At 39.2% G+C, this 14,778-nt stretch overlaps 1 protein-coding gene across 1 annotated transcript in view; it reads right to left on the reverse strand.

The window, feature by feature from the left end:
• Window positions 1–10,604: 10,604 nt before the first annotated feature.
• Window positions 10,605–14,778, reverse strand: part of LOC135467940 (eIF-2-alpha kinase GCN2-like) — a 30,611-nt gene continuing 26,437 nt past the window's right edge. The window contains exons 33-35 of the mRNA XM_064745878.1: window positions 14,405–14,457; window positions 13,101–13,175; window positions 10,605–12,613 (exon numbers count right to left, since the gene is read on the reverse strand). Of these exons, the coding sequence (XP_064601948.1) occupies window positions 12,556–12,613; window positions 13,101–13,175; window positions 14,405–14,457 (186 nt within the window). The 3' untranslated portion in view covers window positions 10,605–12,555. The remainder of the gene's footprint in view (window positions 12,614–13,100; window positions 13,176–14,404; window positions 14,458–14,778) is intronic.

A 14,778-nucleotide genomic window follows, 5' to 3' on the forward strand; every position in this document is an offset into this window, starting at 1 on the left:
ACAGACTTGTTAATAAATCACGTGGCCGAAGATGCACACGTGACTTTTTCTCCAAATCAGACATTGACTGTGACGGAGGAATGCAGTTATGTATAATACGTATGGCATAAATGAAGGTATTCGCATGAAAATACTGTTTCTAAAAACATACAGAGACCTCAGTTGTATTGTGAAAGTGTGGGTGGGTCGAGAACAGCTGCCAGTGATATAAACTGAACAAAAATATAAACGCAACGCCCAATATTTGAATAAAACTAACTGCTTACCATATTCCTTTCAATATTGTTTTTCGGGGGGGGGGGGATGATAAAAAGGACTCTTTGTAATGTACTTCAATAACTGATGGAAATGGACACCCGACGGTAACGCTGAGGCAGGTTAGGGAACAAGGGTTTCAGCTTGGGAAATTCCACACTTCAGTACCGGGTATGTCCGCCGTTTGTCTGCTGCACTGTTACACATCGTCGACGCATAGACCTGATGAGATGGACAATTGTGACTTGCGGAATGTTTTCCCACTCCTGTGTGAGCGCCAAACGCAACTCCGCGATATTACACTGAACTGGAAATCGCCGACGAACACGCGATTTTATGATGGCATACCACATTCAAGTTACCGTCGATGAAATGAGGTTGATTGCGATGGCCATGACTTATCCCCGCCCACACAAGTACTCCACAACCACCGTATTGCACCGTACGCACGACGGAGCCGTCGGCGGAGCGCTCAAACCTGATGCCTCATATGGGCTCTGTGTAGCTGAAAACATAACATGCCGCCATCGTGCCACAGGCCAACGAACATGAATGTTAGCCCAGTCGCGCTGGCTCTGGTGTCGGGCAGGGGTAAGATCTATACCCTGGAGTGGTCTACGGGCTCGCAAATTCGCTTATTTGAGGCGATTCCGAATCGGTTGAGCGAAAATCCGGTTATTATGGTGCCCAACTGTTTCATTCCCTGTGCGTGGAGGAGACGAATACAAATAGGGTCACAACTGTCTGAGGGGTCAAAATGATGAATAGGTTTGACATCGACAACATTTTGGTTTTGGAGACTGGAATTTGCTGTTGGCTATTCCTCGATGCTGCACTAAAACTCTTGTGAAATATTTCAAAAACAAAAGTCTTGCGTTTATATTTTTGTTCAGTATAGTTCATGTAATGCAAAATTAAGCTTCCTAATGTTAATTCTCTGCATAATAAGAGTGATGTGTGAATACGTGGCGTAAGACAACTTGCCGTCACTTTCAGAACAGAGCATTTTGTCCGTCGTTATGTTCCGACTAAGATCTGTAGCGGTACATCAAAGTCTGGTGGCAACTGAGGAATCGGTACACCGAAATTCCAGTGTTACAGTACAACAGTCGTCGCTGCATTTGTTTTACTTTGAGTGCTCTGATATATGTGCATGACAGGGATTAGTGAGGTTGATTTTTAAAAGCAGGTCAAACAAAACGTTACCATCAGACAGTTCTGATTACAAGCATGTATCGGTTCAAAAATATTTCACATGCAATTAAATGCATCCCTTTTTATATGATATTGAAGCGAATTATTTATGTACACCGAATGTATTAGAACTATTTGCACAGAAAGAATACACCTATTTGCAGAGAAAGTATAAGTAAGCTATATTTGTAAGAGTACTTTTCTCTGAAAAGTGACTTTTTTGAAGAGTTACGATAAGACTTCATGTATCTGTATTTGACATATACTAGTACACATGTCCCAGTGAGCTGACTTCATGTATCTGTATTTGACATATACTTATACACATGTCCCAGTGAGCTACAAACTTCCAATTCAACATAAGACATTACTTTTATTTATATGATTGGTGTTTTACGCCCTACTCAAGAATATTCCACTTATACTACTGCTGGCAGCATTATGGTAGGAGGAAACCGGGCAGGACCAGGAGGAAACCACGACAATCCGCAGGTTGTGACAAACCTTCCCACGTACGGCTGGAGAGGATGCCAGCATGAGCTGGACTTGAACTCATAGCGACCCCATTCGTGAGAGGCTCCTATGTCATTACGCTGCGCTAGCGAGCTAACCAAGGTTGTTGTAACCAGGGATTGTTTGCTTTCGGCCTAATAATATCACTCCACGTTCTCGGAAAGAGTCGACCTTGTTCCCAGTTGACCATCTCCTAATCTGTCATGTTCTCATTAACCTCGGCCAGAACACTGGATCAGGTCGAATATAAATGGAACATTGAAAGTTACCAGTACGATACTAAGGGTGTATTGCTCATGGCTGTATTTTGGCTGCCCATTGGCTGTTTTTTTCCCCGTTTACGCCATAGCATTGTCACAACTCCAGGATATAACCGTGTCGTAAATTATGTGTCATTAAAACGTATAATACATCACATTCCTGAAAATAGCTCACTTAACGGTATGTTACTATATAAAAAAACAAGCACGTCTCGCGTCCACGAAAAGTGTGTCACATGAAAACGCGTGTTACGAAGCACCACGGGATGCAAAACCATTGGAGCAGTTGTCAAAAAATTAACTGAGGCCATGAAATGTGCTCCACAAAGTACTACAATGTCAAATAAATACCCCTTTAAACCGTGAAAAAAATGCGCTATAAATACATGCTTTTGTTACATGACAAATTAAGATGTCTTTCTGTGGCTTTAGCGCTGAGAAGACAGCGTAGCAGACTGGTTCTTGACATGACACATATCTAGGAATAACCAGAAAAGCCAGGGGATGTTTTATTTCGAATCTTCTGGAAACGTTAAATAGAAAACTGAATGTCAGAGTAATACAGCTATAGTCCGCGTATAAGAAAACACTCTACAGATCTGGCAGCTTAATACGTCCTCTGGAGACTGATTTTATTATGTGGAGACTATTGATTTTATTCTGTTCCTGTAACGATTTGTAACACATGTTCGCAGGACGATCAGAGAAATCCTGTTGCCCGTTGTTCACGGTGTTCTCTTATACAAATTTGTTTCTTGGGGTTGAACAAGCTTGAACTCAACCATTGACGTGATGAGTTTTTTATTATGTTATAGCGATTTTGTCCGTCTGTCCGTCCGCCTGTTTTTGGAAGCCATTTGTCTAAAAAAAAAAACAATCCATGCCGTTCAGATTAAGCAGAATTCATAAATCGGGAATACTTCTTGTTGAAAAAACATTTTTGGAGTTCCAACAAAGAAATGACCTTTTGATGTTGTCAAGTAGAGGCTATATAGCCCGTAAAGTTTCTTCCAAACCAGGGTCCGGTTTCATGAAACTCACTTTGCTAAGTATACTATTGACTACCATCACACTAAATATGGTTCATGAAACTGGCCCCAGCACTGTACCCAAAGGATTTTTTCCAGCCTTAGGAGGCTATATGAAGATTTGCTGTCCTAAGAGATTTATTTACTTATTTATTTGATTGGTGTTTTACGCCGTACTCAGTAATATTTCACTTATACGACGGCGGCCAGCATTATGGTAGAAAAACTGGTCAGAGCCCAGGAGAAACCCATTACCACCCGCGCGCAGACCTTCCTACGTGCGGCCGGAGAGGAAGCCAGAATGAACCACACATAGCGACCACACTGGTGAAAGTCCACCTCATGCTGGCTTCCTCTCCGACCGTACGTAGGAAGGTCATCCAACAACCTGCGGATGGTCGTGCGTTTCTCCGCGCTTTGCCCGGTTTCCTCCCACCATAATGCTGGCCACCTTCGTATAAGTGAAATATTCTTGAGAACGGCGTAAAACACCAATCAAATAAATAAATGTAAAAACATTTCGTGCTTATCTCATGGATAAGGTTTGTGTTATACAAAACAGAATCTTTCCGTTCAAAGTCACTCTGGTCCATTATTCACATGAGATGTAAAGCTCAATAAACGAAAGATGGTCACTTGCCGAGTACGTCATGGCCTGTTGCCCGTGTTCAGTGTTGATGAATGTCATCAAGCTCACGGACTGCAACGCCTCGACCCCTGTGTACTGAACTGATAACTGCCATAAGACACGGTCTATAACCATAAGCCATATGCTACAGTGGTTGTACAGGTATCTCTGAGGAAGATCTATCTGGAAGGAGAGATAAAAGAGAGGACCATCTCGTCACAAGGGCTCTACAGTTGATGGTGGGCGCCATCTGATCTAAACCATGTCATCCTAGATCTAAGATCAGAAGCTGACTCCACAGAACCCTTTCTGACTTTTGGATACATTTGTCTGTAGATAATATTAATGAGATGGACAAAATTTTGATTTCTTAAACCGAAAAGTAAGCTTTTAGATCGAATTTCAAATTCTGGCGTAAGTCAGAAATGGCTTTGTGGAATCGGCCACTGTTTCCTTCTTCGCAGCTTGGGCTTCAGAAATAATGTGGAAGCTAAGCTGGGAACATGGCCAACCGATCTTAGAGCCAGTTTGATGCATATGTTTGTTATGACCATATAGTTTTGGATAGTGAATGATTCAATATTGTATGACATTTATTAGCCTCATGGAAAAAAAGGAAGCAAAACGTAAAATCTGTTACACATTACACATCATTAAACAGATTTTCAGCAGCGTTTGGCTGGATTTTCATTTTGAATTCCTTAAATATGCAATTTTTGGCAAAATAATCGATCAGCACAAAAATCCTATTGAATTTTAGCTATTATTTTAATATAACCCAAAATATTTGTAAAAAATATCTCTCTTGTTTGTGCACGTCTTACCTGTCAATATCGATAAATAAATTCCTATAACTTGTAAAGCGGTTTGCATTATAACTTTTTCAAGCTTTAGAATCATTTTAAAACTATAAATAGTACAGGTATAATCGTTTGATACTTGCCGAAGGTCGATAATATAAGCTGTTCTTGGTAAATATAGAAAGTAGATTTGATTAGCGAATATAAATATTATGCCACGCATCTTTGGCATGGCATCTTTAAAAGAAATAAAGTGGTATCTTTCCTATAGTTGATCAAAGTACCGTTATGTTATTGTTGCTGTCAGCATTGAACAATCATGCTGACACTCTTCTTTGTGTAAATCAGGCTCTGGACATTAACACAAAGAGGAACTCACGCACTCAAACTGCTACAGTACAAGTTCAATTCTACGAATTACTCCTGGTTTGCCGTTTTTAGCTGATTCTCGTTCACGAGACAATAATGTGGAAAAGGTCGCGATGGTTTGATAGTCCTCGCTATGCACAATGTAAAGATCTCTCACGGCTGGCAGTGCTTAAGACACCAATATCTGATAAATGCTCGTCATCTAAGCGGATGGACCTTTGTATAATGTCTCGCTTATAATGGAGAGTTCTGTCTGAATCTCCTTATGTGAGAGATGTAAGACAGATCACAAAGTTTTAAGCTAATACTGGTACCGATGCCCTAAGCGCACGGCGGAAGTAAGGACATTGCATGGTGCTAAAAGTCTGTGACGGACTCCCTTTTCCGCCCACTACCGGCTCAAAATTGTTGCTTTTTATTTACCAAAAACGTATTAAAACAAAACGGCAAAGTTGCCAAGGTATCGCTCAAAAGCAACTATATTGTAGGAGGCAAACTCTCGTCTTAAAATGTGTAACTCGATTACTTCAGAATGTGTGCGAATTTATGACTGGTGCCATGTTTTAATGTGATTGCATATTAAATGTGATGACAACAGAGCATTTTGAGTAATTCTTGATCAGTGACATCCAATATGTTGCAATTAACATCACTGCAATTTATTTACCCAATTCGGCTTAAGCCACAGTGTAGTGGTGTGTACGTTGTTACTTTTCAGCATACACATAAACAGTCGGATTACAACCCTACCTGAGGTAAATTGAGAAGAGGTCGGAGATCACACTATCGTCACTGTCCTGGGTTTACTGTCTATGCTGTATAGCCTTTTATATTTGAAGGTTTCTCACACGAATTTTTCTAAGAAAAATATGAGAGAACAGGACTGTAGAGAAGAGCATGCGTCTCATACCGCAATAAGCCGTTGCGTCGTTCACATTAAATTAGGAAATGAAAGTAGGTTTGCTGTCTGGAAATAGCTATATAAACGCAGCAACCTCTCGGCCTGACGAAAATAAGACTTGACAAGATTATGAAATCAGTTACACACTGTTTTTACCTTTGAACTTGGTTTACACAGCTGTAGTGTGTATATCCCTGACTAACATAATACAGCCGTTAGAACCAGTCCTATTAGAACAGCTTACCAGGTCTGTCATTTGGCTTCTTGTGTAAGGGATATATTTTTTTCTGGTTTTGCTGCAGAAAAATGTAAATCACTTGATGAAAGAAGGAAATAATAACGACAAATCCGAATTATGCCCTGAAGAAATCGCGACTAGGATGACAAATTCTTATGGGAAATGCCTGGGTTTAACATCAGAGACCGGGTGTTTTGTTGTAAGCGATCGATAGATCATCCAGCTGGCAAATGAGTTCCTCGTGGCGGTCAGTGCTGATGTGGACTTGGGATCACACTGTTACTGTCACAATATGCTGAGGCGGTAGGGAAGAAGCTACAAAGAGCCTTGTCTAAACATGCAAGTCAAGGTAAACCCATGTCCCACGGGAAATCTCTGTGCAATTTTATCATGTCTTGCTTCAAACTGATGACCAAAATTTGCATTGTCTTGACTCAAGCATGTGTCTAGATGTCGATGACAAACACATCACGGAGCTACCTCACACACAAGGCTTCCTTAAAGTAATTAGCGCTGTGACGCTGGTAAATAATGCTCTCAGTGGCAAAGGCAAAAATGTATTACATAACGAGGCTGTGACATACACTTCCTTGCCGTTGACGTCAAATATGTGGGAAACGCGAGGAATATTATTTATTTATTTGATTGGTGTTTTATGCCGTCCTTAAGAATATTTTATTTTTACGACGACAATCACAGCCGGGTGGGAGAAAAGCGGGCATAGCCCGGGGGAAACCCACGACCATCCGCAGGTTGCTGGAAGCGCAGATCATGAGAGAAGTTTATATCGGTAAAAAAAATGAAAGTGAGTTTGATGCCTGAAAACAGCTGTAGAATTACTAGCCGTCGGCCAGACGAAGATAATACATGGCAGAATATAGTTTACATTCATAAATTAAAATTAGTCACAAATTGGTATTACCTAAAGGCTGTTTTACACAGCAAATGTAGGTGACTGATTAATATGATAATGCCTTTAGTTCCTTTATGGCACTTCATGGCGTCAGATTTGTCAGTGTTACAGGCGCGCCATTTGACTTCTTGTTGTAAGGGGTGTGTTCCTTCTGGCGCTGTCTCTGAAAATTGAAATGCTAACGAATCCGAATTATGCTTTGAAGAAATCCCGACAAGGATGACAAATTCATAATGAAAATGCCTTGGTTTAACATGATCGTATTTTTCTTTTTCCGGTGGATAATGTATAGTACCCTGAGTGGGCCAAAAGGGTCTCTCTTTGCACGCAGCCCGTGCTGATGTGGACTATCATATTGCTGAAGTATATTGCTGAAGGCCAGTGGTCTATATCATAAATTCTTGTTCGTCCTACAAACATGTATATACATAAAATTTTTCAGAAGTTATATATACCATATGTAATAGAAATATCATGCGTTTTATTTCAGCTTTGGTTCTTTTAACTGATCTTAAACATGTTCGTCTACTTTATTATCATTTTGAATGTTCTCATTATCTGATCGAAATGCACTTTGGCCACAGTATGGCTGAAATATTGCCGACGTGGCGTTAAGCCATAATCATTCATTCAGGAGGAGGAGGGGCCGGGTGGGGGGAGGGATTGCGTGATTTGGGTGGGCCTTTGAGGATGGTTGAGGAGGGTCTGGTCTAAACGTGTAGGTCAAGGCACTGATATGTATGTCCCACGAGAAATCTTTGTGCAGCGTTTTCATGTCTTGCTTCAATTGATGAGCAAAATTTGAATTATCGGGACTGGAGCATGTGTCTATAGCTGTCGACGAAAAACACACCATGGAGTGGTCTCAAAGCAATGATTACTTATGGAAGACCAACTGGAGACACTGGTAAACATTGCCGTGAGTGGACAATTTGATACACGCCGAGGCTGAGATCTACACTTCATAGGTGTGCGTTAAAGGTGTGTTGAGCTCAAGGTACATGCCTCCATATTGAATGCATTGTTTACTTTGTGTGGACCAATTCACCGTTCTTGCATATGTGCGTCAAAACAGACATCTGAACATCAGCAGTCAGTCAAAATAAAATATGAAATTAAGACGGATTCATGCAATGAATTAAGCATAATTGAAAAATACACAGGAACTTACACAGTTGAATGCTAAAAAGGCAAACCGTCATAATGAAGGATGTATTTCTTTTTTCTTTAGCGTCGGGAAAAAACTCGCGAGAACCGCAAACTAAATATGTATCACCGAGTTACAGAACACTACCGTTCTAGTCCTCGACCTACAAACTATACGAATACGATTATCACGGTATTGCCTTAACTCGGTCAGAAAAAAACGAACAAATTAATACAGCTTCAGCATATAATAACTTGGTTCTGCTCGCCCAATTTACACAACACAGAAGTCCAATAGCAGGCATGCGGGTTTCTATCGTTGTTTGATAGCTATAGGCAAAAACAGTTCCAGATGTAACTCAATTATCGACAAATGTACTCGACGTCGATGTTACAACGTGTTGTACAGATGTCAGAATATAACCAAAAAAGTCCTATATTCGAGTGCCGGTGTGTGTTTTTATTTGCCTAAATGGCATTCCAAACTGTCCGACTGAATTAAGTGCTCTTTAAAGAGTAAGAAGTGGCTTCATTAGTCAGAGCATGGCGTATTAAATAGGAATTCCATCTTGAGCAAAAACGGTACAAGTGATTGAGAATAATCGTCCGTCGATGGTCGTTCTCCCATGACAAGCCTACCACAGTCTTCTTCACGCAGTAATTGGTCCCTTCACCTCACCGACGGAAACAATCTGCTGATCGGAAATTTGCTGATAAAGAGAACGAAATTTACTCCTGATGACTTTTGATTGCCTTCAAAAAGTGTCCGAGACCTCGTCAGGTGTAGGTGTGAGGACGGCAGGATATACTAGGTTTTTGGAGCTATTTGAGGTATAGAGGTTGTCGAGCACACGAGCTCGTCGGCGTGTTTGGAGTCTTTGGGGCTTTTAAGAGTTACTTTATCCGTATTTGGCCAGAAAAACAGAATAAGCCAAATCAACAGGGAGATTTCTACCTAATAAAATATCCAGTGGTCTCCAAATATACAGTACCGTTGAAGAAAGTCCATTTTCTTGGACTTTTGTTCAATTTGTCGCAATGCTTTTAGGTCATTGTTGTAAATATGTGTAGTTGCAGATTACTATTTCCGAATTAGTCGCCACCCACATAAGAACTGTGAGAGCTGTTTTCATTACAACAGACATTTCCTCTACTCTCTTGTCTAACTGGAAGGACTTAAAGATGTCCTCAAGTGAAGGTTAATATTTGCCGAAGTCTCGACAGGAACCATATACAGTTTAGTCATACTCATACTCTTCTTTTCCTGCAAAACTGACCACCATAGTGTGACCACCATAGTGTCGAAACATTCTCAGGGGTGAAAAAAAATAGAACTAAGTGCTTAACCTAATTAAGGACATCAAACGCACAGAGCACTAATAAAAAGAATTGTTGTAGAGGAATCTAAACTTTGAGCGGAAGTGATACAATTATTACAACCACTTCAGAATAATTCCGATAGTTCGTTGTCACAGGAGCCTGCATAGGCCTTTGACAAATGGGGCATAGTTTTGAGGAAAGGCACAAATGGGCTCTGCCAAGCCACATCAAACATGACAATATTAAGTAATAGAGGATTTGCATATGACGCCATCATCACACAGCATTTTGACAGACATCTTAATATGGCTTGGGATGAAGACATTGCGCTAGAATGGCTGCCATAAGACTGTGCTAGTCCTCTCTAAGGGAAAACAGGCGTAACATTGCCACATACGACATGGGATTCGTGTTGTCTTCCACTTGTGTCTATAATTAAATGAATAGCATGCCCATGTTTAAAGATAGGACGTATCTAATAGTTGGTGGGTTCGAATCAAGCTTCCGCCGGTCCATCTGCTGCCGAGGTTTTGTGGTTTACTCCAGGCTCTGTCTAATTTCAGCCATCGATAAACCTGGCTACCGTTATGTACGTGAAATATTTGACGTAAAACACCAATGAATAAACTTAATGTCAGTAAAGGTAAAAACCAGACGATTCACAAAATATATAATGAACACATGCGACTGCCCACTTTTTTTGGCATGTTGGTGCGTACATATATAATACTTTCATACATGTCTGACATCAAGAAGGTCTATAATAAAGAACTGTTAACTTTGAACAGCAACAAAATAGTCCCAGGCAAAAAATATAGCGTAGCTGGTAATTACAGAACGAAAGACATTTACAATAGCTGTAGGACATCCCTTTCGTCGTTATCACAGTTCTATACTATCACCGACCACAGATTCAGGGAAGATAACTCTCAGGAGCTTCTGTCACCACAGTCTGTGTCCCTTGGTTGTGTCATTTTACAAACATGGCGGCCACAGACCCCCATTACAGCTTCCGTTTTTCGGGACAATTTAGGTGTGATTTAGGGTGTAAAGTCTTGCATGCTTGATATCAAAATGATGGAAATTGTCTAAACTTTGGGCAGGTATGAGTTTTAATGATGAAAGTTTGAAATTCTGGGCGAGAGGACACATGGAGACAGGTGGTGATGATGGCTTTTTCTAACAGGCTGGGCCAGATATGCACCAAAGCTTATTGGCCACGGAATGTTCGGGACTGAGCTACATTGCTAAACATTAACACTGTCGCTTAGGGAAAATTAATGGGGGTCTGTGGCCAGGTATGTATATGCATATTGTAAGAGAGGCTTCTCAAGCTGACAAGGTGAAAATGGCAAGTCTTGAACAAATTTACAACAAAACTTTTAATAGCTCTTAAAAAAACAAATTATTGCTGTTCTTTACAAACTAAACAAGAATTGTTACTTGTCTGAAGTGCAAGTAAAACTCGAAAAACAGATATTAAAACTTCATGAAACAAGAGTTCAAATATCTTCCTCATACGATCCCTGACACTGTACACTGCCAATTCTAATTATACATGTAAATATACACTAAGTGATCACTTAAATATCCAGCAACATGTGTTTACATAAACGCAAGAAACAAAATAGTAATTGCTCAACAAGCAGTATACAAATACAAGTACTTAAACACAAATACAAAAAAAGCATTTGCTTTGTATTTTTTCCAAAATAAGTTATAAACACCACAGGACATACCTTTAAGCTTAACTCTTTCGTCTGTGTCAATGCAATAAAAATAGTTTTACAATTTTCAAAATAGTTTAACAATTCTTTTTTTTTTATTCCTGCAGTTCTTCACAAAGCTGCTATCTCTAGCAGAAACAACTAAAACAGATGATGTGATGGACGTCACCGTTTGGAAAAACACCACTATTTTACAATTTAATTTCACTTAAAGAAAATAAAATCTAAATGTCAGCTTCATCGCGAAGAGATTTGTGGAAAGACCCAGTCAAAATTCCCAAAAGCTGGGTTATGATGAACATCTAACAAAAATATATATTAAGATCACAATTTCTTATGCCCATTCTCTATTATCAGTATTGAGTAAAGTGAATTTCTCACATTTATTATCATTTCAGTGTCTACTTCAACACATTCTGAGATAATGTGTCATCATACATGAGATAACATGTCATCAGTATTGAGTAAAGTAAGTTCTAATTTCTCATATTCATTATCATTTCAGTGTCTACTTCAACATAATCTGAGACAACATGTCATCATACATGAGATAATGTGTCATTTTACATGAGATAACATGTCATCAGAATTGAGTAAAGTAAGTTCTAATTTCTCATATTCACTATCATTTCAGTGTCTACTTCAACACAATCTGAGACAACATGTCATCATACATGAGATGATGTCATCAGTATTATTGAAGTGAATTCTAATTTCTCATATTTATTATCATTTCATTGTCTACTTCCACACAATCTGAGATAATTTGTCATCTTACATGAGATAATGTGTCATCAGTATTGCATCAAGGGAATTATAATTTCTCATATTTATTATCATTTCAGTGTCTACTTCCACACATTCTGAAATAAAGAGTCATCTTACGTTTGTTTTTTAATATATGTACTGACCCTTTTTGAAAGCAGAGAAATAAAATAAGATATAAGATATTCATACATACCTGAGCTGCAGACAACTATAGACTGTAACATTTAAGAAATGGTTAAACCCAAAAATAACTTTTCAATCCACAGACATGGAAAGCTAAACAACACAACAAACATGAAGAATGAATATTAAATATATATCCATGTCATCCTGGACTGAATGAGACAAGTCATTTTCCAGAGTAAAAGAAACAGTCCATAATGCACATAAAATTGCTGTGTAGAGAACATATTTGTGTAAGATGATACAAACTAAAATGACTAGAAATCTTTACAAATTTCTCTCCCGTCGTGCTATCGTACATAAAAACTCAGATCAGCCCAACAGCTTAAAACTGTCATCTTTGATGCCGTACAAAATTATCACACACGTTCTGGAAAAGAGAAGAAAAAAAATTACAGGTATTTTTCAGTTATTGTACTTACCTTTCATTCTATTAAAAAATTCCAAGCATTTTTTAGTAATTGTAGTTTCCTTTATTATTATTATTATTATAGCAATTTATGACAAATATCAATCAGCCAGTTCATAGCTATTTTACCATTCTTACAATATGCATTTGTGTTCAGCCTCTTTCTTTTCTCACATTCTAAAAGGCTTAGTTCATTACAGCCCATCTGTCACACAAAAGGCATTGCGAAAACAAAGATAAATCAAGGTTTAAATAAAACAATCCAATAAAACCTGTTCATCAAAAGTTTAACATGAGTTGTTATAAATTTCTCTGAAGAAGTATGATCAGATTAACATTTCTTCACTTACAGGTTTAGATGAAGTTTTATAAACTGTATTAAACCAGTGCATATTCAGCATCTTTACATTGTAATAGACAAAATCTGCTCAGTAGGAAATACACTTACTTTCTCTCATTGGTAAATTTTAGGTCATGTATATGGTCAATTACATAGGTGAGGTATTTTCTGTAACGTGGTTGTCTGTAATCAAAAACACCAAACCATGTAAAGGAAACAGAAAACATAGTACACTTATACTCCGTGGTCCCAGTAGCTTATGCTGACTTTCTTTCCGGTGACCGGTATTTGGGAAGGTCTTGCAGAAACCTGCAGATGGTCATGGGTTTCCCACCCCCGAGGGGCTCTGTCCGGTTTCATATCACCATAATACTACCTGTTGTGGTCCATGTAAAAGTGAAATATTCTTGAGAACAGCGTAAAACTGCAATCAGATAAATAAAAATAACATGGTTATATTTAAAGGCAAAGGTTCTCTAACATGTCTGTTGCTGATTTGCCCTGGAAACCAAAAACCACAAAAGGAGATATTCTGAAGTTGGGTCATACCCAGATAATTAGCCACCAGTTGTATGAATTTAGACCTAATATTACAGAAAATATTACAGCCAAGTAACATTTTGAGGTTGTAACATCTTTCCTAAGCTAATCAGTGACCATATTTATTTATTTATTTGATTGGTGTTTTACGCCGTACTCAAGAATATTTCACTTATACGACGGCGGCCAGCATTATGGTGGGTGGAAACAGGGCACAGCCCGGGGGAAACCCACGACCATCCGCAGGTTGCTAGGACCTTCCCACGTACAGCCGGAGAGGAAGCCAGCATGAGCTGAACTCACAGCAACCGCATTGGTGAGAGACTCCTGGGTCATTACGCTGCGCTAGCACGCTAACCAACTGAGCCACGGAGACCCCCTCAGTGACCATATCATAGATTGTAAAACATTAAAATCTGAATTATATGTATAGGAACTTGTTCTATCAACAGCTACTGGTTTGTCATGTATCCTGGGTGTGATTGTTCAAAACTGTTCTAGATTAAGACTAATCTGACTTAATGCCAGATTTAGCTTTAAGCCAAGTCTTCAGTATAGTACTTAGCCCAAAAAGCTTTGTGCAGCAGTATATTCAGTATGAACTAAATGCTGTTACACACTGACTTTAAACAACTGCTTTGGCTGCAGAATAATCTGAAAAAAATGACTTAATACCAGTATTAGCTAGGACACTTTCCAACAATTGAGCCCTGAAGTGTAATGTAATGAACTGATTTATGTATACGTACAGGTGATGACCTCTCCAACAACATCATAAACTACCATACTAAAATAGATTTTCAATGATTTATTGTAACCACATAACATTTCACTGAATACAATGACTGAGAACATCCTGGTCAACAACATACCTTTCCATAACAGCGCTGACACTCTCCTGGAACTCTGCCTCTGTGCCTTCAAGCTACAATCCCACATGTCATATACAGGATTAAACTTAGAGTGATGGCTAACCTGTCCATTAACAACAGTTCTTAATCAGGGTGATCGCTAACCTGTCCGTTAACAACAGTCCTTACTCAGAGTGATCGCTAACTTGTCCGTTAAGAACAGTTCTTACTCAGAGTGATCGCTAACCTGTCCATTAACAACAGTTCTTACTCAGAGTGATCGCTAACTTGTCCGTTAACAACAGTCCTTACTCAGAGTGATCGCTAACCTGTCCATTAACAACAGTCCTTACTCAGAGTGATCGCTAACCTGTCCATTGACAACAGTCCTTACT

This window comes from Liolophura sinensis, chromosome 6 (genome assembly GCF_032854445.1).
Source record: "Liolophura sinensis isolate JHLJ2023 chromosome 6, CUHK_Ljap_v2, whole genome shotgun sequence".
Lineage (NCBI taxonomy): Eukaryota > Metazoa > Mollusca > Polyplacophora > Chitonida > Chitonidae > Liolophura > Liolophura sinensis.